This window comes from Heterodontus francisci, chromosome 5 (assembly GCF_036365525.1).
Source record: "Heterodontus francisci isolate sHetFra1 chromosome 5, sHetFra1.hap1, whole genome shotgun sequence".
In the NCBI taxonomy this organism is placed as follows: Eukaryota; Metazoa; Chordata; class Chondrichthyes; order Heterodontiformes; family Heterodontidae; genus Heterodontus; species Heterodontus francisci.
The window spans coordinates 181,944,576-181,969,057 of record NC_090375.1 but is presented as its reverse complement, the minus strand read 5'-3'; the positions used below and the strand labels follow the sequence as shown (position 1 = coordinate 181,969,057).

The following is a 24,482-nucleotide window of genomic DNA, read 5'->3' as shown; positions in this document are numbered from 1 at the left end:
AGAATATTGAGTTTAAAGATCCCAAATTTGTTGTTCTTGATTTTAAAATAAAACTTTTAATCCAGCACCATCGAGAAAGACCTTAGTCTTGCAACACTGTGGCACGACATTGTTACGAAACTGAATGGACTCTCTCAATTCCTGAAGAAAATGCAACCTGAATATTGGAAAAGGCACTGCTTGTTGGGACATTGTGCATTTAAGGGGGCGCTGAACAAACATATGAGGAAGAAAGGAATAAATAGAAAGATATACTGATGGGGTGAGATGAAAAGGGCTGGGAGGAGGCTCGTGTGAAGCATAAACACTGGCACAGACCAGCTGGGTCAAATAGCCTGTTTCTGTGCTGCTTGTTCTATGTATAGGGGTAAGAGAAGGTTACCTGCTTGGAGAGGAAGCCAGTCTAAAGGACATGCATGGTAAAAAAGTGCAGCAAAACGCATCACAGATACCAAACAAATAGAGAGAAGAGTGGGTCCAAGACTATTATTTTAAACTTAAATAAGGGCAATTATGAGAGCATGAAACAAAGCTAGCTAAAGTGAACTAGCAATTTAGGTTTAGGGATAGATCAATAGAGATGCAGTGGCAGACATTTAAGGGGATATTTCAGAATACACAGAATAGATACATTTCAACGAGAAAGAAAAATTTCAAGGTGAGGACACACCATCCGTGGTTAACTAAAAAAGTTAAAGATAATATCAAACCTAAAGAAAAAGCATATAATTACACAAAGATGGGTGGCAAGTCAGAAGATTGGAGAGAATATAAAGAACATCAAAGAATTAATCTAAAAGATTAATAAGGAGGGAAAATTGGAGTACGAGAGAAAGCTAGCTTGAAATATACAGACAGTAAAAGTTTCGATAGATATTTAAAAAAGAAAAGTTAACAAAGTGAGTGTTGGTCCTATAGAAAGTGATTATGGGGAATTATTAATGGATGATAAGGAGATGGCAGATGAATTGAAAAGGTATTTTGCATTAGTCTTCACCATAAAGGATACAAGCAACATCCCGGAATTAGCTGAAAGTCAGGAAATGGAAGGGAGGGAGGACCTCAAGCAAATTACAATCACCGGGGAAGTGGTACTGAGCAAATTGTTGGAGCTGCGGGCTAACAAGTCCCTGGGTCCTCATGGACTTCATCCTAGGGTGTTAAAAGAAGTGGCTAGTGAGATAGTTGATGTTTTGGTTTTAATTTTCCTAAATTTCCTAGATTCGGGGAAGGTTCCATTAGATTGGAAAATAGCAAATGTAACTCCTATATTCAAAAGGGAAGGATACAGAAAGCAAGAAACCACAGGACAGTTAGCATAACATCTGTCATAGGGAAAATGTTAGAAGCTATTATTAAAAAAGTTATAGCAGAGCACTTAGAAAAGTTCAGGATAATCAGGCAGCGTCAACATGGTTTTGTGAAAGGGAAATCATTTTTAACCAATTTATTGGATTTCTTTGAGGAGGTAACATGTACTGTGGATAAAGGGGAACCAGTGAATGTACTGTACTTAGATTTCCAGAAGGCATATAAGGTGCCACATCAAAGATTAGTGCAGAAAATAAAAGCTCATGGTGTAGGGGGTAACATATTGGCATGGATAGAAGATTGGCTAGCTAACAGGAAACAAAGAGTAGGCATAAATGGGTCATTTTATGGTTGGCAAGATGTAACGAGTGGTGTGCCACAGGGATCAGTGCTGGGGCCTCAACTTTTTACAATTTATATTAATGACTTGGATGAAGGGACTGAAGGTACGGTTGCTAAATTTGCTGATGACACAAAGATAGGTAGGAAAGTAGGTTGTGAAGAGGACATAAGGAGGCTACAGAGGGATATAGATAGGTTAAGTGAGTGGACAAAGATCTGGCAAATGGAGTATAATGTGGGAAAATGTGAAATTGTCCATTTTGGCAGGGAGAACAAAAAAGAAGCATATTATCTGAATGGTGAGAAATTGCAGAGTTCTGAGATGCAGAGGGATCTGGGTGTCCTAGTGCACGAATCGCATATGGTTAGTAAGCAGGTACAGCAAGTAATTAGGAAAGATAATTTTTCTTTTTATTCATTCATGGGATGTGGGCATTGCTGGCTAGGACAGCATTTATTGCCCATCCCTAATTGCCCTTGAGATGGTGGTGGTGAGCCACCTTCCTGAACTGCTGCAGTCCATATGGGGTAGGTACACCCACAGCACTGTTAGGAAGTAAGTTCCAGGATTTTGACCCAGTGACAGTGAAGAAACGGCAATATAGTTCCAAGTCAGGATGGTGTGTGGCTTGGAGGGGAACTTGCAGGTAGTGGTGTTCCCATACATCTGCTGCACTTGTCCTTCTAGTTGGTAGAGGTCACGAATTTGGAAGGTTATAGAATGTTATTGTTTATTGCGAGGGGAATTGAATACAAAAGTAGGGGGGGTTATGCTTCAGCTATACAGGGCATTGGTGCGATCACATCTGGAGTACTGTGTACAGTATTGGTCTCCTTATTTAAGGAAGGATGCAAATGCATTGGAAGCAGTTCAGAGAAGGTTTACTAGACTAATACCTGGAATCAGCGGGTTGTCTTATGAGGAAAGGTTGGACAGGCTAGGCTTGTATCTGCTGGAGTTTAGAAGAGGAAGAGGCGACTTGATTGAAACATATAAGATCCTGAGGGGTCTTGACAGGGTGGATGTGGAAAGGATGTTTCCTCTTATGGGAGTATCTAGAACTGGGGTCGCTGTTTAAAAATAAGGGATCACCCATTTAAGACAGAGATGAGGAGAATTCTTTTCTCGCTGAGGGTCATGAGTCTTTGGAACTCTCTTCCTCAAAAGATGGTGAAAGCAGAGTCTTTGAATATTTTTAAGGCCGAGGTAGATAGATACTTGATAAGCAAGGGGGTGAAAGGTTATTGGGGTTGGGCAGGAACGTGGAGCTGCCCAGGCTGATCAGATCAGGCTCGAGAGGCCGAGCGGCCTATTCCCACTCCTTATTCGTATGTTCATAAACCTGGGTAGAGAATTTAAGTCCTATACATTTTAAACATTCGTTGTGGATCAGATGGATTGTCATTGAGCAGGATGTTTATGATTAGAAACACTGGGGCCAACATTAACTCCCAGCAGGAAGCCGGCAGGAGCAGACAGTAATCTGCATCGGAGTCTTCAGAAATCTGACAGATTTTATCTGACTAGCTGCCTTTGAATGCTTCCATTCGCTGCTCCGGGTGGTCAGTGGGCCGGCAGGGGGAGGGAATAAAGGTCAAACAGCCTGGAGGACACCCAGCAGCACCAAGAGAAGGTTTCCAGCAACAAGGTTAAGCCCAGGGGGACAAGGTGGGCCTCGTGGCAGGGCAGGTGGGCATCCCAGAGAAGCAGAGGCCCAGACCTTCATTGCTGAGTTGGAGGAAAGCTAAGGAAAGCTTTTACATCTTACCTTTCATATGCTCACTGTTATTCTAACAGCTTTATCAGGAGCATGTTTAAATGTTATCGGGGTTGCTTGTACTTCATGAGACCTTGATTTGCTCTGAGTATGACTCCATCCACTGCCAAAACCAACAGCAAAAAAATGGGGAATTGTTGGGATGGGAGAGGGAAATGCAGCTGCTTCATTTTAAATGCTCCCCTGTTCTTTGCGCAATGATTGAGAAGAGATAAAGGGCTAGAAATTGTTCTCAGGTAGTAGCACCAAATGGGCGGTATCGGATTGGCTGCCCACTATGCACAGCATCTCAGACTCAGTTCCACTGCAGACAATGAAGTTAACTATCAGACACTGCATTGGACTATCTGAGACTGCCCATTTTGTGCCACCACTCGAGTCCAATTTCTAGCCCAAAATTACCCCTATTACGTTGATGTGTTAGGTTTGTCACCAGGAATGTTCTGCCTAAAAGCAAAATAAAATGGGTTTTAGTTTTAAAGAGTAAAGCATTCAATCGGCAGACTTCATGTATGAATGCTAAATACATTTGTTCCCCTGTTTATACAATATTTTTATAAAAGCATTAACCCAAACAATCCTCAATTATCACCCCAAGATATTAAAAAAATTGAAAAATTAGGATTAACATCAACTACAGATTTGGAAACTATTTACTTCTATTTTTATGGGACATTCAAATATATTCCCATTTTGATCGTCGTATTTTCATCCCCTTAAGTTTTGCCTGGCCTGATTTGTAGAACTACATGTGCAAACTCACAGCCTGCTATAAGACTCTGGTCAATGACACCACCAAACAGCTGGCTGGAGATGTCAGTATCTAAGCATTTTTAATCAGATCCAAAAGTTGACAGCTTATCACAAGAAGGAAATTAGTGCCTTCAGGAAAGGGAAGGGAAAACTGTGCAAAGTTTCTGCATTCAGTCCAGTTTATGAGAAGCCCCTGATACTATCAGTGTGGTGGAGGGGGCAAGAGGCACATAACAGGACAGGAAACAATTACACCATTGCCAGCACTGTCCACACAGCCAGAGGAAATGGCAGCTCATCGTTTCTGGTAGAACCAAAATAAAACACAGTTATCATGTGGAGGAAAGCACACTTCCTGATAGAATCAGTTTCTCAGATGCACCATCACCAAACAGGAAAACTCCAAATTATTTGAAAATATCTCTTGGGATGAAATTAGGAAAAAACTTGATCAGCTGCAATCATTAGCGAAAGAAAGTGAAGGACCCATTAATGATGCGGCTGGTTAAGAGTCTTATTGTAGAATAAGGTCCTGGGTTCAGCCCCTGGTCTTGTTGAGTCAACTGGTCTCCAGTAGGATGGTAGAGCAAAGGAGCGGGTGGGGGAAAACCAGAGGTTCCTGCATGTTATCCAGCAAACCTTATTGGAAATGCATGTATGTTGATGGCTGGTGGGGACAGGAGTGAGCTCTGCTCTGATGCTCCCCGTTGATCATCTGGCCTATCTGCTTTCTGGCTGTCCATGTGGAGAGTGGTCCCTTTGGTAATGTACAGAACACCAGCAAGGAGTTAATCACCTGGTGTTTCCCCAAGGGTTCGCCCACTGTAAAATGCCATGTACGCCGTTTCTCTCGGGCTTCCTCCAAAATTCCGCCTAAGTAAGGACAGGAGATCAGAACCCTCCACCCACCCCACTACGATCAAATCCTTCCCCCAATGCCTTCAGGAAAGAAGTGGTGAGGGAGGAGATAAAAACTAGTAGAACAAGGGAAAAAGGTAGCTATCCATGCACAGCTATTCAAAAGCATGTCACAAGTATTATCACACCTGTTAAATTGTGTTCCAAACACATCTACATCTGTTATGTAAATAGGTTAGGTTGTGCTTTCAGCTTAGTCAGGTGTTATGAATGTTTCCTGACATCTATTTTTTTTTTTTTAACACCAAGGAAGATTTTTTTCTGGATCTAAAAGGAGAAAGAAAATTGAATTATAATCAACATTTATCTTCTTGATTTCAATTCTCCTTGCAGGCTTATGTAAAGATAATAGTTAATAGTGTGTCTATGAACCAGTGAAATTTATATTAACCTTGAAATTCTAAAGAGGCTTTCCCATTGCTCCTGTTACAATTCTACCAGGAGACCTGTGGGAACTCTTCCACCAGCATGCCCACCCCCAACAGAATGGTGAAAATTGAATTTCAGCGCCATACATGGTGTGCAGCATTTGCCTCCTGGGTTACATTAGTGTTCCATTGTTACTGTCAGGAACCTGGGCACTATAATCCAGCAGAGCTCTTATCGAAAAAATCACCAGTCTTCTGATACAGGGGTTCTACTGCCTGGACTGCTCTGGAAGAGTTCTGCACTACAGCCCCGTCAGAAGAGACTCCAAATTTGTGGTGATCTGCTGCATGCTCCATAACTTTACCCTGCAAAGGAATCAACTCTTGAAACCACCTGCAGAGGAAGAATGAAGGAACAGGACAATGAAGATGAGGAAGAGCCAGGTGAACAATCGTAACCAGCTTTAAGAGCTGTGAAGCCCTCAAAGTGTACATTTTCTTGGGTCTTATACTACTTGTCACTAGAAAAGATTTTGGTCATTAATTTTCACCATGTGGGTGTTGTTTGGCAAGGTTGGCATTTATTGTCCATACCCAGGTGCCCTTGAGAAGGTGGTGGTGGGCCTTTTTCTTGAACCGTTGCAGTCTGTGCAGTGAGAGAGTTCCCACAACGCTAAGTAGGGAGTTCCAAAATTTTGACTGAGTGAAGAAGAACGAACACCAAAATGTATCATTTACGTTTTGGAGATGAATGATTTTAAATTCTGACATGCAATGGCATTTGGTGTTATGCAGCATAAATCACACCAACAAATGGATTCCGCTATCAGCAAAGGATTTAAAGTACCTGCCGGCTGTAGATTTCCTGCTGTATTGCATTAATAATCCAGTCCATTGTACAGTCAGTTCTATCCAGGAAGCTACATTCCCGTTAATGCCATGTGCCTTCAGTTTTGTGCCAAGTGTCCATGTGGCACCTTATCAAAGACTTTCTGAAATTGATACTTCCACTGAATTTTCTTCATCTATACATTCTGATCCTGAATTTTCTCAGAGCCAATTGCATACCCGAGCTGGAAGTCTAGCAGAACGTAATTGGCAGGGCCAGGAAATGAGACTGGACCTGGTAACGCTGGGATACTACCGTGAAGATTACTGCCAAGGAATTCTTGCTGAGGATGTGCAAATATTCCATGCGGCCTCTGGAGATCAAATGTGTAAAAAGGAGACAGAGCCAAAGGGCTGTTGTCAACTATTAGGTTTTCTATCACTGCTGCTTTCTTCCTGAGCACCCAATGTACTGCATACTGGCAAAATACATACATATAATACTTGTGAATGGTGGAAGAGGGGCCCACAGTGGTTCCAGACCAGGGTCATGGCCAGGAACACTTCAGTAAATAGTTCAAGACGACTTTGAATTGGCCTTCTTAAAAAGAGGACTTTCTAGCCAGTCCTGTTGACGTTACACTAATGCAACACCACAACTCCACATCTTACATTTCATCCATTTAGCGCGCACCTGAGATGCACCCATATTCATGCTCACACTTACTGCATTTATATAAAATGTCCTGACCCCAGAAACACTAGCAGGGTCAGGATCTCTCTTGGCAGGAGTTTGTGATTCCCGCTCAGCCACAGCTATGGTGGTAGAGAAGGGTCACCAGCATTCAGACCCGCTGATTTTACAGATCCATGCTGCCGCCTGGCCCTGATTAGTCCATGCCTTTCTTAGCACTCACTCCTTTAATCCCTTATTCTGGGTGATTTTTTTTTTTTAAAACTGTTTAAACAGAGTCTCACCCGCCAGGACCACATACTGGGCAATTGCAGGCACCCTCCCCATAATTTTCTGTCCATTTGAAATTAATGGATGTAAAATCATAGGGAGCAAGGACTGGAAAAATTGCTCTTAAGACTTTTACACGCAAGAAAGATTAACTGGCCTATAATTTTCTGGCTTATCCTTCCCAGATGGATTATCTGTAATTATCAACTTGTGATATGACCTCTTGGCAAGTCAGCCTCCTCATCAAGAATGAAATTTTGTAAAATTATCTGATATTTACAGAATGCGTCTTGGAAGTGCAAATACAGAAAAGATACATTTTCAGCACAGCCTTGGACAAATTATAAACCTTTTAATAAAGTGTTTTATATACTAATATAGAACATTCATAGAATTAATGGTAGAATAACTAACGATAATGAACAAATATAGCCAGTGAAAATTCATTACCGCTTTTATAATTGTACATTATATACACTTGTAATATAGTACACAAATTTCATATGCAAACATAGGATCAAGAGGATGTGATTAAAGGAAGATATGTGGCCCATTTGGCACAAATTTTCATTTTTTAGATCAGGGATGAAAGAAAATAATTAAAAACCAAATCTAAACTTATTGGATCCCTCATTTTCAGCAATGCAGTAAATTTCTTTAGCCAGCTCTAGATATGGCTGCAGTGCTTTGTAAATTTGGACACAGGTAACATCTAGTGGTTTCAAATCAGTACAACAAATTATTTTCCACTCAAAAATATATATACATAAAATTAAGAAAAATATAGGCACATGGGCAATCATTTTACAGAGGGAACTTGGAAAACCACTAAACGATTGAAGATTTTTGTCTTTTTCTCCCCGTATCTTAGATCACTGCTGGCTTCTGCCTTCTTAGGTTCTTGCTTCAGTCCTGAGCCAGTAGCACTCTGTCACTGTTGGCCTAATGTTGTTCCTTGCTACTGGCAGGAGACACAAGCCTAGTTCGATTGATTTTTCAACCCCTTTGGAGACCAATAACTGCAAAGAGCCATGCCTAGCAAACTAGCTGTGAACTGGTAAAACTCACCCATAACACTAAGATTGAATGGCATCTGCAAATTACATCTGATTCTGCAAGTCTGAAATACCAGTGATGCCTTTTCAAAGTGGCCTTACTCTTGTCCCTCTTTTTTAAAGAAAAATTGTTAAACTACATTGCCTTCAAGAAATGTTCAGTTTCTGAGATATGGTTTAATGAAGGGGTTATCTCTGGAATGTTTTTGCAGTAATGGAATCATCAGGCAAATCCAAATCTTAGTTCTTACAAATATGTTACTTAAATGCAGTCAGGTAAAGATAATACATGAATCGTCCATCTGCTCTTATAAAGGAAAATGCACTTTTAGAAGAACATAATAGTTGAATTTCCACAGAGGTTCTTCCAATCGTAGTGTCTTTGCGACACTTCCATTGAAGTCACAGTGGATGATCAGGAGAATCCCTGTGGAAATTCACCCCCTAAACGTTGGAGGAAACTTCACTGCTGGAATGAATTGACAAGATGCCTCTGCCTTTTTTTTTTCCCCCTTGGGAAGCAATTACAGTTTGGGAACACACCTTTTTCAAATGTTTTATATAGAAGTTTGAGTTTGAACAATGAAAATGGACAACAGAAGCACTTCATAAATAGGCGTGTGACGAGCCCAGTGCCACAAGCCATAATCAGCACTTTTTAAAACATGTGTCCAATTTGCACTGAAGGACACAACTATTGGATGTGTACACCATAAATATGTACTTAATTATATTGCAGTTACATAGTTGGATCATAAGTCTACAAAGTGTAAGATTGACAAACAGTCATTCTGCTACTCAATTGGCCACAGGAGGGGTCTTGAATCTTTCAACAACAGTATCCAATCTTTAGACACAACAGTGAGGTAAATGTCCAACTATTGCAAAGGCTCAGTTGGTTTTTCTGTTCTTGCTTATCTTTATCATTTTTCACATGTCATTTAGTAAACAAGATATTTCACTTCAGAATAAATGAGAGGAAAAATAACTGAGCATGCACGATAGACAATGACACTACCATTGAATAAGGCTCGTGGTTTCAGGTACCATGGTTCTGTCTTGAATGAGAAATAGATGGCGTAGAGTGCCACAGCGAAGAAGTGCCCAATCAGAGTCATTGGTTCAGGAGTAAGCCTAATGGAAAGAAAGGCAGCAATTAATCACATGTAAGAACAGTTAATGTTGCAAGAGTCTCCTCTAGCATGGAGTCTTGCTGGATGGCAGTGTGGGTTACAGAATTGCCCCAATAGTGTTAAAGCATGAGTCACATTTCCATCTCATGACGCTTCATGCAGGAGCCTTGCCTGGTAAAATTACCCTTTCTCGTAAACGTATTCACAGCATCCACAGTAATAACTAATTTCATAATTTTGGAGATGAGAGCAATGTAGATTAGCACTTCTTTTTATCTGCACCAATCTATTTCTACTAGTTGTCATTAATCCAAACAATAACCTTACTATTTGGGCCTCATGGAGTTGCAGTGATTTGGAGCCCCAGCACAAAGATTGACATTGAGGTAATGAAGTCTTCATTCCCCAATGCTCTGTGAAGGCACCTCCTCATAGGAGACAATAAGACAATAACGTTATTTATCTTGGGCTGGGTTACTGACCTGTTGACTGATTGGTATGGAATACACAGGAAAGGTAGAATAAAAACCTTACTAATTCAGAATAATTTCCGCTTCCAGTTTTACTTCTGAAGCCGGAGATCCATAGGGACCACCGGCGCTCAGTATCCTACCAGGTGGCCACTTTGTTTGAGATTAGGTAATGATTTTCCACAGGCTATTCAACTGGTTGGTGCAGACCAGGCAGTGGGGGTGGGGGGGGGGGCGAGGAAGTGGGTGCGATGGTGCATGGAGAAGGTCACATCTAATCCTAAACCAGCACTGGTATCCAAATGTATTGAAGCAGGAGTGATTGAATAGTAAAGAGCTGCAGGAATGCTGGCAAAATTTTTTCCTCTACTGTCTTGGGAACGCTGAAGCCAACAATATTGCCTGCATTTCTGCAACTTGTTCTAGAGAAAAGTTATCTCCAGACACACTCTCTCACCTCCTAATATAGGATTCCTGAAGCTACGAAAGGCAATTTCCACTATTGATACCAACAGCTTTGCTTAAACATGTATGAAACAGAGTTAGATTAACAGTGAGCTTTCAGCATCTCTCCATTCACACAGTTAAAAGAAAAAGGTTTCCATAGATTTTTCAAATGACAGACGATTTTCAGCATTCAGACTTACACAGATAACAAACCCACTGGCCCCGTCACACACTGTCCACCCAGTTTGAAATAGTGAAAACAAGCTTTCCGAAGTTGATGCAAGGAATCTGGAATTAAATGAAACATAATAAACTCCATGTAAATATTTGGTTTAAAATAGTATTAACGTGCAGTATTTTGTACAGGAATTGAGCTCAATCTCTATTAGAAAAATACAAATAAACTTCGAAACAGAATGTGATTATTGGCATTTTTTATATTTAACTTAAAGAATACATATATTCATATATTTAAAGTTGTGGGGCACTGATACTTTATAAAATCACATCTTTTGAAACCTCAACAGAATTTAACATGACTAAATTAAATTTTTGATGACAGTCAATGAAAGTGCAATAGAATTTGTCAGTTCTGCTTTCAATTCAAATCTAGAAGGCCTGTGGTATGAACAACAGTAACAACAACTTATATTTGTATAGCACCTTTTACGTAATAAAACATCCCAAGGCAGGAGCATTACAAAGCAAAGTTTTACATCAAGCCACATAATGTGATTCTAGGGAAGATGACCAAATGTTTTGTCAGAGGTAGGTTTGAGCATCTTAAGGAGGAAGGAGAGGTAGTGAGGCGGAGAGGTTCAAGGAAGGAATTCCAGAGCTTACAACCTTGGCAGCTGAAGGCACGGCTACTAATGGTGGAGTGATTAAAATCAGGGATGCTCAAGAGGCCAGAATTAGAGGAGCACAGTTATGTAGGATAGTCGTGGGGCTGGAGGAGATTAAAGAGTTTGGGAGGAGCAAGGCCATGGGGAGGTGGGGTGGGGGGGGGTGGATTTGAAAACAAGGATGAGAACTTTAAAATTGAGGTCACAGTAACACAGTGCACCACAGTAAAGCCAAACCCTATTATGCCTGTTGGAGAACGCACATGTGAGTCTCCTACTCACAGGCGTCTGAGCTTACCATCTGTAGCAGCAAATAGCTCATACAGAGCTTGGGCCATAACATTCACTACAAAGGAATGGGACTTCTTCCTTGTCCAGTGAAATGTTTTCTTAGCCTGCAAAAAGTAACAGATTGTGTAAAATTTCTTTCCAAACTGCTTTCCCAAAGTATGCAGTCATTGCAAACTTGGCGTCCAAAGGCTGTCCTTGTTAATTGTATATTTAGGCATGCATGTCACGGTGGAGCATGTTATACACAATATGTATTATCAGTTGTCATGACATTGCAACATTGGCTACAATTCAAAAGAACTTCTTCATTGGCTGTAAAGAGGTTTGGGACATGTGGTGGTTGTTAAAGGTGTTATATAAATGCACGTCTTTCTTTTTTTTCCCCCCAGTGAGTAGGTTTTTCCAAAATTACTTCTAGATTTGAAAACGCATTACTGGTTAAAGAAGCACATTTTAATTTTAATGAAAATAGCACTGGCCTGCAGAAAAGATAAGAGATGGGAAAGAAAAAGCATGTTGAGACACAAATACCCAAATCCAAATAATTCACATCCTAACTTTTAGTCATGATTGTTCAGATTTGCAATGTCTTGCACAGTTTATTTGGTTACCTTACCATGAAATGTAATAATCAAGTTGCCTTTTTGATATGTTTTTCAGTATGGGGGGGGTGCAAGTGCAATGTGTTCTTGTCAGTAGGGTGCCCCATTTGTGATTCCCCCATGGGTTGAATTGCCTGCCACTAGTGAGAGGTGCCAAGTGCATTCGCAGAGAAGGAAATGTGGAGGACAGGTCATACAGACAACTCAGGGCCAGTTCCTGGCGGGCAATTTCAGGAGAGGCTCAGAAGTAGGGTCACCATTTACTGAGCCTCAAGTGATCCAAGAAGTAAGAAAGCAAAATAACTACAAAAAAAGTAGTTTATACAGTTAGCCGACAAATAGTCACAGAAACTATAATCTGGTCTCTTATTTGTCTCGTTCATTGAATATACCTTTTATCATGTTTCAAACTGTTAAAAGTAGGCACGTTAAGCAACAGCAAATCTAAACATTCTGTAAAAGATTCTAAATGTTACAGCTTAGAAATAGATTGCTAAAATCATTGTGTTGGGCTGAATTTTATGGGCCTCCGAGGGACAGGAATAGAAGCTGGGCGGGGTGGGGGGAGTGGGTCCCATAAAATTGTGTGGGAAGGCAGGGGTGGACTGCCCGTTGCCTTCCCGCCGCCTTCGACTTTAGTCTGGGTCGGAGAAGGCCGAGGACAGCCTTCGCACCCAGAGGCCAACTGAGGCCCTTAAGTGGTGCAATTAATGGCCACTTAAGGGCCTCTTCCCACCATCGCAGGCAGTGCCTTTGCCTCCTGGGGAGGTCGCCCAGTAACTCTAGGCAGCCTCCATTTGGGCTGGAGGGGGGCCCTCTTCCATGGCCGAACTGTAACCCATAGAGGGCCCCAGGCAGCAAAGTCCGTCCTTGTGGCATCACCCATCCCCACCTGCCCTCAATAACCCACAGCCCCCTCGCTGGGGTTTGCTTGAGTGCCCCCAGCGAGCCCACCCCCACTTACCTTCAGTCCAGTTCCAAGGCTGCTACTTTTCAAGTGGCTTCCAGCAGTGGTCACCACTCTCAATGGTGCTGCTGGGGTTGCTAAGCTGCTGTCCCCCTGATTGGACAGCAACTCTTGGCGACAGGAGACCCCGGCGCCAGGCAGTTCATTGCTTGAGTGTTGTTAAATACAGCCAGGGCGTCCTCCATAGGTTTGAGGCGGGGTTTCCCTCACCTTTTGGGCCTGGCGCAGGCACAAAATCCAGCCCTTTATCTTAGTTTTAGACCTTAGCAATGTTCTAGTGACTTTCATGCATTAAAATCGTATGTTTTTACAGTTTTATAATATTTGAGTTTGGCATCATTGCTTGAAGAATCCTTGGGATTCTCCTGGCCCATGTGACTTCAGGTTAACTGAAAGTAACAAATCATTGAATCATAGAAAGTTTAAGGCACAGAAAGAGGCCACTTGGCACATCGTGTCTGTGCCAGCCGAAAAACGATCCAACTATTCTAATCCCACCTTCCAGCATTTGGTCCGTAGCCCTGCAGATTACGGCACTTGAGGTACATATTCAGACTGCTTTTGAATGAGTTGAGGGTTTCTGCCTCAGCTACCCTTTCAGGCAGTGAGTTCCAGACCCTCACCACCCTCTGGTTAAAAAAGTTTTTCCTCATCTCCCCTCTAATTTTTCTACCAATCACTTTAAATCTCTGCCCCCTCGTCACTGACCTCTCTGCTAAGGTGAATAGACCCTTGATCTCCACTCTATCCAGGCCCCTCAAAATTTTGTACATTTCAATCAGATTTTCCCTCAGCCTTCTCTGTTCCAAGGAGAACAACCCCAGCCTATCCAATCTTTCCCCATAGCTGTATTTTTCTAGTCCTAGCAACATCCTTGTAAATCTCGTCTGTACTCTCTCTAGTGCAATTACATCCTTTCTGTAATGAGGTGACCAGAACTGCACACAGTATTCAAGTTGTGGCCTAACCAATGAGTTATACAGTTCCAGGATAACCTCCCTGCTCGTATATTCTATACCTCAGCCAATAAAGGGAAGAATTCCATATGCCTAGTTCACCACTTTATCGACCTGTCCTGCTATTTTCAGGGATCTGTGGACATTCACTCCAAGGTCCCACACGTCCTCTATACTGCTCAGTATTTTCCCATTAATTGTGTATTCTTTTGCCTTGTTTAACCTCCCCAAATGCATCATCTCACACTTCTCCAAGTTGAATTCCATTTGCCACTTTTCTGCTCATCTGACCAGATCAATATCTTCCTGCAGCCTACTGCTATCCTCCTCGCTATCAACCACACGGCCAATCTTGGTGTCATCTGCAAACTTCTTGATCATGCCCCTTACATTTACATCCAAATCGTTAATGTATACCACAAAAAGCAGGGGACCCAGTACTGAGCCCTGCAGAACACTACTGGAAACAGCCCTCCAGTTGCAGAAACGCCCGTCAACAATTACTCTTTGTTTCCTGCCACTGAGCCAATTTTGTATCCACCTTGCTGCATTTCCCTGGATCCCATGGGATTTTTTTTTTTAAAAACTAGTCTGCCATGTGGACCTTGACAAAAGCCTTGCTAAAATCCATGTAGACCACATCAACTACACTACCCTCATCTATCTTCCTTATTACTTCTTCAAAAAATTTGATCAGGTTGGTCAAACAAGATCTTCCCTTAACAAATCCATGCTGGCTATCCTTGATTAACCTGTGCCTTCCTAAGCGACAGTTTATCCTGTCTCTCAGAATAGATTCTAATAATTTGCCCACTACTGAGGTTAGACTGACTGGCCTGTAATTATTTGGTCTGTCCCTCACTCCCTTTTTAAACAGAGGTACAACGATAGCGATTCTACAACCCTCCGGCACCCCACCTAGAAAATACTCAAATTCCTTCTTCTTTGAAACTCACTAAAACATTGGTATAATTGCTTCTACACAACGTGACAAATGCTGTAGGAGGGTGGCAGTATTGCACAATGTGTCCCTTGATCTATCAACAACAGGAGTTCTGCTGTTTCTCTTTGGAATGGTAAGTTTTCAAGTAAAGCAGCATAATGGAGATGAAAATCATTACTGCACACATGGGACAAGAAGATCTGGCCCTACCACTGCGAGCGATTCTGTGGCAGGTGGCCACTTAACATACTGACGGTGGTAACCACCCCACCCCCCCAAACCATCAAGTGGTGGGGCGGCATCAGTGACGCAGTGAACAACATAACCTAATGCAGAAGCAGGTGTTGGCACCATTTTTAAAAGGCTGCCAGCCGCAAACAAAATGTAGATCTGTCCCCAGTCTCTCTCCCCCACCATCTTTACACCAGTGATAGGCACCAACATATTGCTCCATGGACATTTGACAAAATTACTGACTCAGCCACGGACATGGGGGCAATTAATTTATATATAAACCTAATTCTATCACAACAGTCCGATTTAAAATGCATTTCCCTCTGTTTAATGAGTACCTGGCATTGTTTTTGCTTGCATAAGTAGTCAATGCCTGCCTACACAGGGAGAGTCCAGATAGACGTTCATCTGTTGGATGTGATTTTGATCTTTCTCTCCCCCCTCTCTCTCCCTCCCTCTCTATGCCCATCTCTTTCTCCCGTGTCCATCCATCTCTCTGACAGTTGCAGAGAGCAGGAACTCACCGCAGAACTGCTTTGCGATTAATCAATTTTTAAAAAAAAATTCACAACTGTCAGTTTCACAGCTGGCAGGTGCTGGGAGCGGGAACTGCGGCTTCTGAGCTGAGGAGTCTGAGGGACAGGATAAGTCTCCCCTTGGAGAGGCAGAGATTAATCAGGGGTAGTCAGCAGGGCTTTGTCAGGGGGAGATCGTGTCTAACAAACTTGATTGAATTTTTCGAGGAGGTGACAATATGTGTAGATGAGGGTAAAGCAGTTGATGTAGTTTACATGGACTTCAGTAAGGCTTTTGAGAAGGTCCCACATGGGAGATTGATTTAGAAGGTAAGAGCCCATGGGATCCAGGGCAATTTGGTAAATAGGATCCAAAATTGGCTTCATGGCAGGAGGCAGAGGGTAATGGTCAAGGGTTGTTTTTGCGAGTGGAAGCCTGTGACCAGTGGTGTACCACAGGAATTGGTGCTGGGATGATTGCTGTTTGTAGTGTAGATTAATGATTTAGAGGTGAATATAGGAGGTATGATCAGTAAGTTCGCAGATGACATGAAAATTGGTGGTGTTGTAAATAGTGAGGAGGAAAGCCTTAGATTACAGGACGATATAAATGGGCTGGTAAGATGGGCAGGGCAGTAGCAAATGGAATTTAATCCTGAGAAATGTGAGGTGATGCATTTTCGGAGGATTAACAAGGCAAGGAAATATACAATGGATGGTTGGACCCTAGGAGGTACAGAGGGTCAGAGGGATCTTGATGTACTTGTCCATAGATCACTAAAGGCAGCAGCACAGGTAGATAAGGTGGTTAGGAAGGCATATGGGATACTTGCCTTTATTAGCCGAGGCATAGGATACAAGAGCAGGGAGGTTATGATGGAACTATATAAAACGCTAGATAGGCCACAGCTGGAGTACTGTGTACGGTTCAGGGCACCACATTATAGGAAGGATGTGATTTCACTGGAAAAGGTAGAGGAGATTCACCAGGTTGTTGCCTGGGCTGGAGCATTTCAGCTATGAAGAGAGACTGGATAGGCTAGGGTTGTTTTCCTTAGAGCAGAGAAGGCTGAAGGGGGACCTGATTGAGGTATACAAAATTATGAGGGGCATTGAGAGGATAGTTTAGTTTTAGTTTAGTTTAGAGATACAGCACTGAAACAGGCCCTTCGGCCCACCGAGTCTGTGCCGACCATCAACCACCCATTTATACTAATCCTACACTAATCCCATATTCCTACCACATCCCCACCTGTCCCTATATATTTCCCTACCACCTACCTATACTAGGGGCAATTTGTAATGGCCAATTAACCTATCAACCTGCAAGTCTTTGGCGTGTGGGAGGAAACCGGAGCACCCGGAGGAAACCCACGCAGACACAGGGAGAACTTGCAAACTCCGCACAGGCAGTACCCAGAATCAAACCCGGGTCCCTGGAACTGTGAGGCTGCGGTGCTAACCACTGCGCCACTGTGCCGCCCCACATAGATAGGAAGAAACTTTTTCCCTTAGCAGAGATGTTAATAACCAGGGGGTATAGATTTAAGGTAAGGGGCAGGAGGTTTAGAGGGGATTTGATGAAAAATGTTTTCACCCAGAGGGTGGTTGGAATCTGGAACACACTGCCTGTAGGGGTGGTAGAGGCAGGAACCCTCAACATTTTAGTATTTAGATGAGCACTTGGCCCATAGCCTTCTATGGCATTTCTATGGAAAAATAGGATTAGAATAGCTAGGTGCTTGATGGCCAGCACAGACATGATGGGCCAAAGGGCCTGTTTCTATGCTGTATAGCTCTATGAAATGTTTGTGGTTTTCCGCGGGCTTTTAAAAAAAATCAGAACCCGCTGGAAAACCCCAAACTTGTCCTGAGTTCGGAAGGTGCTGTTCCAGTTCCTATCACCTGTCAGCTGTGAATTTGTTTAAAGTCAGACTGGTCTGGAAAGAAGAAGTCAATGCGAAATTTCTCATCCCTAAAATTGCAAGTCTCGGACCCCAAAATTTTTACCGCAGACACTGTGTCCGTGTACAGACATGTTGCCGACCCCTGCTGTACACAGAATGCAAAGTTGACACCTTTCCACCCACCCCATCTCTACACAAAATGCAGTGCTTACCCCTTCCCCTCCTCAGTGACACCAGCTTCTCATGGACCGGAAAGTGAAGCCGTGCGAATGCCGCATGTCGAGCTCAAAATCGGGAACGGATGGGAAGATTGTGGCGGATGACATTGAAATTTATGCAGAGAGGTATCTTAAATATTTGAACTAGGGTCCCGTTGCAGAGCAACGGAGGGGCCACCTCGGAGCTTGCCCACTCCCGGGAAGATCGGGTCCGGTAATCCCAGCATCAGGTTCCGTGGTGGCCACTGCTGCTCCGATTGTCCGGCCCGCCCTGCCACAGAACCCGACACAGGCCGAGAACAAGATGGGCCCTATAATGGGCTGTATTTTATGTTGCTGTAAAACATGGCGGCCTGCACACACTCATTTACATGGCCGGGGCTGACCACCGCCCCCCCCAACCACCGATGACGTGGAGGGGGCAAGCGGTCAGTCCCCAACAACGGCGTCCAGTGCCATTGCGCAGGCGCTGACACCACTGTTTTACATTTTACTTTTAATTTGAATTTTTAAAGAAATAGTCACTTAGAATTTATTCAAACAAATTAAATAAATGTTTCAAGCCCCTCTCCCACCACCCCCTTGACCAAACAATTCATTCCTTGCCTACCCCCCCACCCCTCCCAAAGTACTTACCTTGAGCACCTGACCTTCCCCCCCCCCCCCCCACCCACACCAAAATTCACAAACTTCAATCTTTAACCCTTCCCACAACCCCCTTGGCGAATGAAATTAGTTTTACCCTGCTCGCCCTGCCCCGAGAAATTTATTTGCTCCCCCCTCCCCACCAGTGTTCCACCTTACATGCGTCACCTTGCAGCAGGGGTGGTGGGGGGGGCGGGGAACGGGCTGACATGATGCCTCACTGCTGCCGGCAATATGGGGCCGGGCCTTCCTGGCGGGCCTCTGCCGGAGGCATTTTCCAGCTCGAAATGGCATAAATGGACATTTTCACTGGGGTCTCTGCCAGTCTCCCACCAGAGTCACAGCAGATCAGAAGAACTCCCATGGAAATTCAGGTCTCACCTTCCTGAATTAAGTACGATAAGAAACATGTCTCACCTTTAGCACTGCCTGATTATCATGGAGGTCCGGAATGTTGCACAGGAGACTTTTCCATATCCTCACATCATTCAGTACAACACTCATCCCACCTCCTGTGAGAGGATGGCGCATGTTATATGCATCACCCAAAAGGAGCACACCTAGATAAAAGATGTAACAATCGTTGTATTAAAGCAAACTTAAAAGTCACCAAAATGTTTTTTTTTCCTCCACTGGTGATTAAAGTAGGATACCAAGAGACAGGTCATATTTCCATAGTCAAGTGCAGGTTTCATTAACTTTGGATCAGCAAGTGATGGTTAGCTTGGTGTCCTGTCTGTCAAATTGTGTCCTGTATATCACAGTTTTGCTGAGGCCTTTTAAGAGAGCAAGAGGAGGAGAGAAACCCAGGAACTCATGAGATGTGTTCATGGACCCACACCACTCCACAACTGGAATTTAAAGGTCTAGTTTAAGTAGGACAGAATCCCAATGGATCTGGGCTCCACCCTGTAGTCCAGGGGATGAAAATCAGATTTACAACCTCTTCTAATCCTGAATTTCAGGCCTTTTATGTCTGTTGTGAGTACTTTGCAGGAGTAGTTATGACAAATTTGCTGAACAGATGTCACCACTTAGTAGTCCGGGCTGTTATGTCATGAATCATGTTTAAGTGTACTCTGTATAAAAAATGGTTTGTACATCTTGCTAAATACTAGATGAAATCATACCCAATGTTTTTGACAATGCCGACCGAAGTGACTGACAAACTCCTGATGGATTTTTTTTTTTTTTAAATTGAACAAAGATTTTATGAACAAAGTTATCACTGAAACATAAAAACATTTTAAAATATAATTGTGATTGGAACACTCCTTTAAAACATAGTTTAAGATTTTTGCTTTGCAAAAATGATTGCTGAAAAGATTACTGGGGTTGATTACAACTTAACTACTTAAGGTCACCTTATTTAAGAACACCTTAAATACTTACCACCATTTGAACAGAGCGTAGAGAGAAAAATCGGGCAGGGAGAATCAGACACATTTAACAGAGATTGCCTGATTATGCTTCTGTTTAAGTGAATGGGAGCAAAACTAGGCGGCATCCCTTCGGATCAGGTGTGATACTCCAAGTCCAATTTTCTTCCCTGCACTCCACCCTCTGCCCAGGTTATGCTTAACACCCAGGTGGTAAAGACAAAAATCTACCTCAGTGATTCAAGATTAAACCAAGAATGTTCTATTTGGATTTATATAAATTTATAAGTTCAATGGATGCATAAATGACACATTAAACATAGCGTTAATTTGTGATATTGAACCTTGCTTAGTAACAGGCTTTACCTGGTTTATTCACTGGTGATGGCGGGAGGAAGCTTGCAGGCATTGTACGGAGACGGTCGGTCTGAACTGCAAGTAGGAATGGTTCTTTTATGTGCTCTGTTTAAGAGAAATTAACATCCACTTTTAGTGATGATAGAGCCAGCATTAAGAGTAATTTCAGGAGTCTTAGCTAAACTCCTGTTTCACTACTATTTTTTGCTTGTTGCGATGATCATGGCCATATGTGCACCATCCTGAACTTCACAACTACGTGGATTCACAACAGAACCATTGATAAATTAAAACAAAACGTAACCACACTTTTAAATATATTGTACGGAGTCTCCACAACGTTGTTTTTATGCAAGGTTATGAGGAAAGTTTACTGAAATTTGAAGCTGGCTATTTGGGTAATTTTCTGAAATCACACTCTTATTGGTAGCCTCATCAACTTGGAGCACACTTTCCTGACATTACAACAGTGAGTACAATTCAAAAGTACTTCATTTTCTGTGAAGCACTTTGTGATGTCCTGTGAAAGAGACTACATAAACGCAAGCTCTTTCTTTCTCTAACAGGATTTCGGATGCATGCTCTCCATAATTTTCTATGCATTTATTTTATGAAGGTATAAATTGTGGGGAGTGCACTCCAACTTTCTGCTATGTGCTCCCTGTGGCCAGGTTTGCTGCTGAAGGTGGGATTTTGTAGAATTTCCCCATTCTGTTTTGATAGATAAAGATAAACCCCAGGACACGTTGGTAGTGAGATCAGAAGACCATTGAGAGAGACCTGGGAGGCAGTCACCAATTCACACGCTCAGTTATGGATAACTGAAGGCCTTTTTTTTTTTTTATTGCTTTCATGGGATGTGGACGTCACTGGCTAGCCAAGCATTTATTGCCCATCCCTAATTGCCCTTGAGAAGGTGGTGGGGAGCTGCCTTCTTGAACCGCTACTGTCCATGTGGGGTAGGTACACCCACAGTGCTATCAGGAAGGGAGTTCCAGGATTTTGACCAGCGACAGTGAAGGAACGGCGATATAGTTCCAAGTCAGGATGGTGTGTGGCTTGGAGGGGAACTTGCAGGTGGTGGTGTTCCCATGCATCTGCTGCCCTTGTCCTTCTAGGTGGTAGAGGTCACGGGTTTGGAAGGTGCTGCCTGAGTAGCTATGATGCGTTGCTGCAGTGCATCTTGTAGATAATCCACCACCAATGCACAGTGGCAGCAGTGTGTAGGGAGTGAATGTTTGTGGATGGGGTGCCAATCAAGCGGACTGCTTTGTTCTGGATGGTGACGAGCTTCTTCAGTGTTGTTGGAGCTGCACCCATCCAGGCAATTGGAGAGTATTCCATCACACTCCTGACTTGTGCCTTGTAGATGGTGGACAGGCTTTGGAGATTCAGGAGGCGAGTTAATCGCCTCAGGATTCCTAGCCTCTGACCTACTCTTGTAGCCACGGTATTTATATGGCTACTCCAGTTCAGCTTCTGGTCAATGGTAATCCCCAGGATGTTGATAGTGAAGGATTCAGTGATCATAATGCCGTTGAATGACAAGGGGAGATGGTTAGATTCTCTCTTGTTTGAAATGGTCATTGCCTGGCACTTCTGTGGCACGAATGTTACTTGCCACTTATCAGCCCAAGCCTGGATATTGTCCAGGTCTTGCTGCATTTCCACAGGGACTGCTTGAGTATCTGAGGAGTTGCGAATGGTGCTCAACATTGTGCAATCAGCAAGCATCCCCACTTCTGACCTTACGATTGAAGGAAGGTCATTGATGAAGCAGCTGAAGATGGTTGGGCCTAGGACACTGCCCTGAGGAACTCCTGCAGTGATGTCCTGGAGCTGAGATGATTGACCTCCAACAACCACAACCATCTTCCTTTGCGTTAGGTATGACTCCAACCAGCGAAGAGTTTTCCCTCTGATTCCCATTGACTCCAGTTTTGCTAGGAATCCTTGATGCCACACTCAGTCAAATGCTGCCTTGATGTCAAGGGCAGTCACTCTCACCTCACCTTGAGTTCAGCTCTTTTGTCCATGTTTGAACCAAGGCTGTAATGAGGTCAGGAGCAGAGTGGCCCTGGCAGAACTCAAACTGAGCCTCACTGAGCAGGTTACTGCTTGATCAAGTGCCGCTTGATAACATTATCAACGACACTTTCCATCACTTTACTGATGATTGAGAGTAGGCTGGTGGGGCAGTAATTTGCCGAGTCGGATTTGTTCTGCTTTTTGTGTTCAGGACATACCTGGGCAATTTTCCACATTGCCGGGTAGATGCCAGTGTTGTAGCTGTACTTGAACAGCTTGGCTAGGGGCAAGGCAAGGTCTGGAGCACAGGTCTTCAGTACTATTGCTGGAATGTTGTCAGGGCCCGTAGCCTTTGCAGTATCCAGTGCCTTGATATCACGCGGAGTGAATCAAATTGGCTGAAGACTGGCAACCGTGATGCTGGGGACTTCAGGAGGAGGCCGAGATCCACTCGGCATTTCTGGCTGAAGATTGTTGCAAATGCTTCAGCCTTATCTTTTTGCACTGACGTGCTGGGTTCCCCCATCATTGAGGATGGGGATATTTGTGGTGCCACCTCCTCCTGTTGGTGGTTTAATTGCCCTACACCATTCACGACTGAATGTGGCAGGACTGCAGAGCTTAGATCTGATCCGTTGGTTGTGGGCTCGCTTAGCTCTGTCTATCGCATTCTGCTTACACAGTTTGGCACACGAGTAGCCCTGGGTTGTAACTTAACCAGGTTGACACCTCATTCTGAGGAATGCCTGGTGCTGCTCCTCCTGGGATGCCCTCCTGCACTCTTCATTGAACCAGGGCTGATGCCCTGGCTTGATGGTAATGGTAGAATGGGGGATATGCCGGGCCATGAGGTTACAGACTGTGGTCGAGTACAATTCTGCTGCTGCTGATGGTCCACGGTACACCAGTTTTGCATCGCTAGATTTGTTCGAAATCTATCCCATTTAGCATGGTGGTAGTGCCACACAATACAATGGAGAGTATCCTCAATGTGAAGGCGGGACTTCGTCTCCACAAGGACTGTGCCGTGGTCACTCCTATCAGTACTGTCATGGACTGATGCATCTGCGGCAGGTAGATTGGTGAGGACAAGGTCAAGTACGTTTTTTCCTCATTTGTTCCCTCACCATCTGTCGCAGCCACAGTCTAGCAGCTATGTCCTTTAGAACTCGGCCAGCTCGGTCAGTAGTGGTGCTACCGAGCCACTCATGGTGATGGATATTGAAGTCCCCACCTGTGCCCTTTCCACCCTCAGTAGTTCCTCCAAGTGGTGTTCAACATGGAGCAGTACTGACTCATCAGCTGAGGGAGGGCGGTAGGTGGTAATCAGCAGGAGGTTTTCTCGCCCATGTTTGCCCTGATGCCTTGAGACCTCATGGGATGCAGTCGATGTTGAGGACTCACAGGGCAACTCCCTCCCAACTATATACAACTGTGCCGCCAACTCTACTGGGTCTGTCCTGTCGGTGGGACTGGACATACCCAGGGATGGTGATTGCAGTGTCTGGGACATAGTCTGTAAGGTATGATTCCGTGAGTATGACTATGTCAGGCTGTTGCTTGACTAGTCTATGGGACAGCTCTCCTAATTTTGGCACAAGCCGCCAGATGTTAATAAGGAGGACTTTGCAGGGTCGACAGGGCTGGGTTTGCAGTTGCCGTTTCTGTGGTCGATGCCGGGTGGTCTGTCCAGTCAAGCCTGGTTTCCCGACCAACTCCGACGTGTCGGGTTCGGGTTGGGTCTATATTCGCTATCCAGCATTCAGGCTCAGGTCGGGTCGGGTTCGGGTTGGCTGCGTTCGGGTTTTGTTTTGTATTGTTTTCTTGTTAATCTACGTTTTGACACAATTTTCTTTTCTGTGTGAACAACATGTTTGATATTTTCAGGTCGGATCGGGCATGAAAAAACTTGGACTCTGGCCTGGTTCGGGTTCAGATTGGCTGTGGCCGGGTCGGGCTTTAACTTTATACCTGAGCCAGGCTTTACGGTCCCATTTCATTCCTTATTGACATTTTAGCGGTTAGGTCCAACTGAGTGGCTTGCTAGGCCATTTCAGAGGGCATTTTAAAAGTCAACCACATTGCTGTGGGTCTGGAATCACATAGCGGCCAGACCAGGTAAGGACAGCAGATTTCCTTCCCTAAAGGACATTAGTGAATCAGATGGGTTTTTGCGACAATCGACAATGGCCATCATTACACGAGCTTTTTAATTCCAGTTTTTTTTT

General features: G+C 43.7%; 1 protein-coding gene across 2 annotated transcripts in view; it reads right to left on the bottom strand.

The window, feature by feature from the left end:
- Positions 1-7,594: 7,594 nt before the first annotated feature.
- sqlea (squalene epoxidase a) overlaps positions 7,595-24,482 on the bottom strand; it is a 33,951-nt gene continuing 17,063 nt past the window's right edge. Inside the window, exons 8-12 of one of the 2 annotated variants that reach the window (XM_068032437.1) lie at positions 20,236-20,331; positions 18,908-19,050; positions 11,511-11,607; positions 10,568-10,655; positions 7,595-9,451 (exon numbers count right to left, since the gene is read on the bottom strand). In XM_068032437.1, coding sequence (XP_067888538.1) covers positions 9,259-9,451; positions 10,568-10,655; positions 11,511-11,607; positions 18,908-19,050; positions 20,236-20,331 — 617 coding nt within the window. In that variant the 3' untranslated portion in view covers positions 7,595-9,258. The remainder of the gene's footprint in view (positions 9,452-10,567; positions 10,656-11,510; positions 11,608-18,907; positions 19,051-20,235; positions 20,332-24,482) is intronic. The other variant, XM_068032438.1, reaches the window with a different exon arrangement.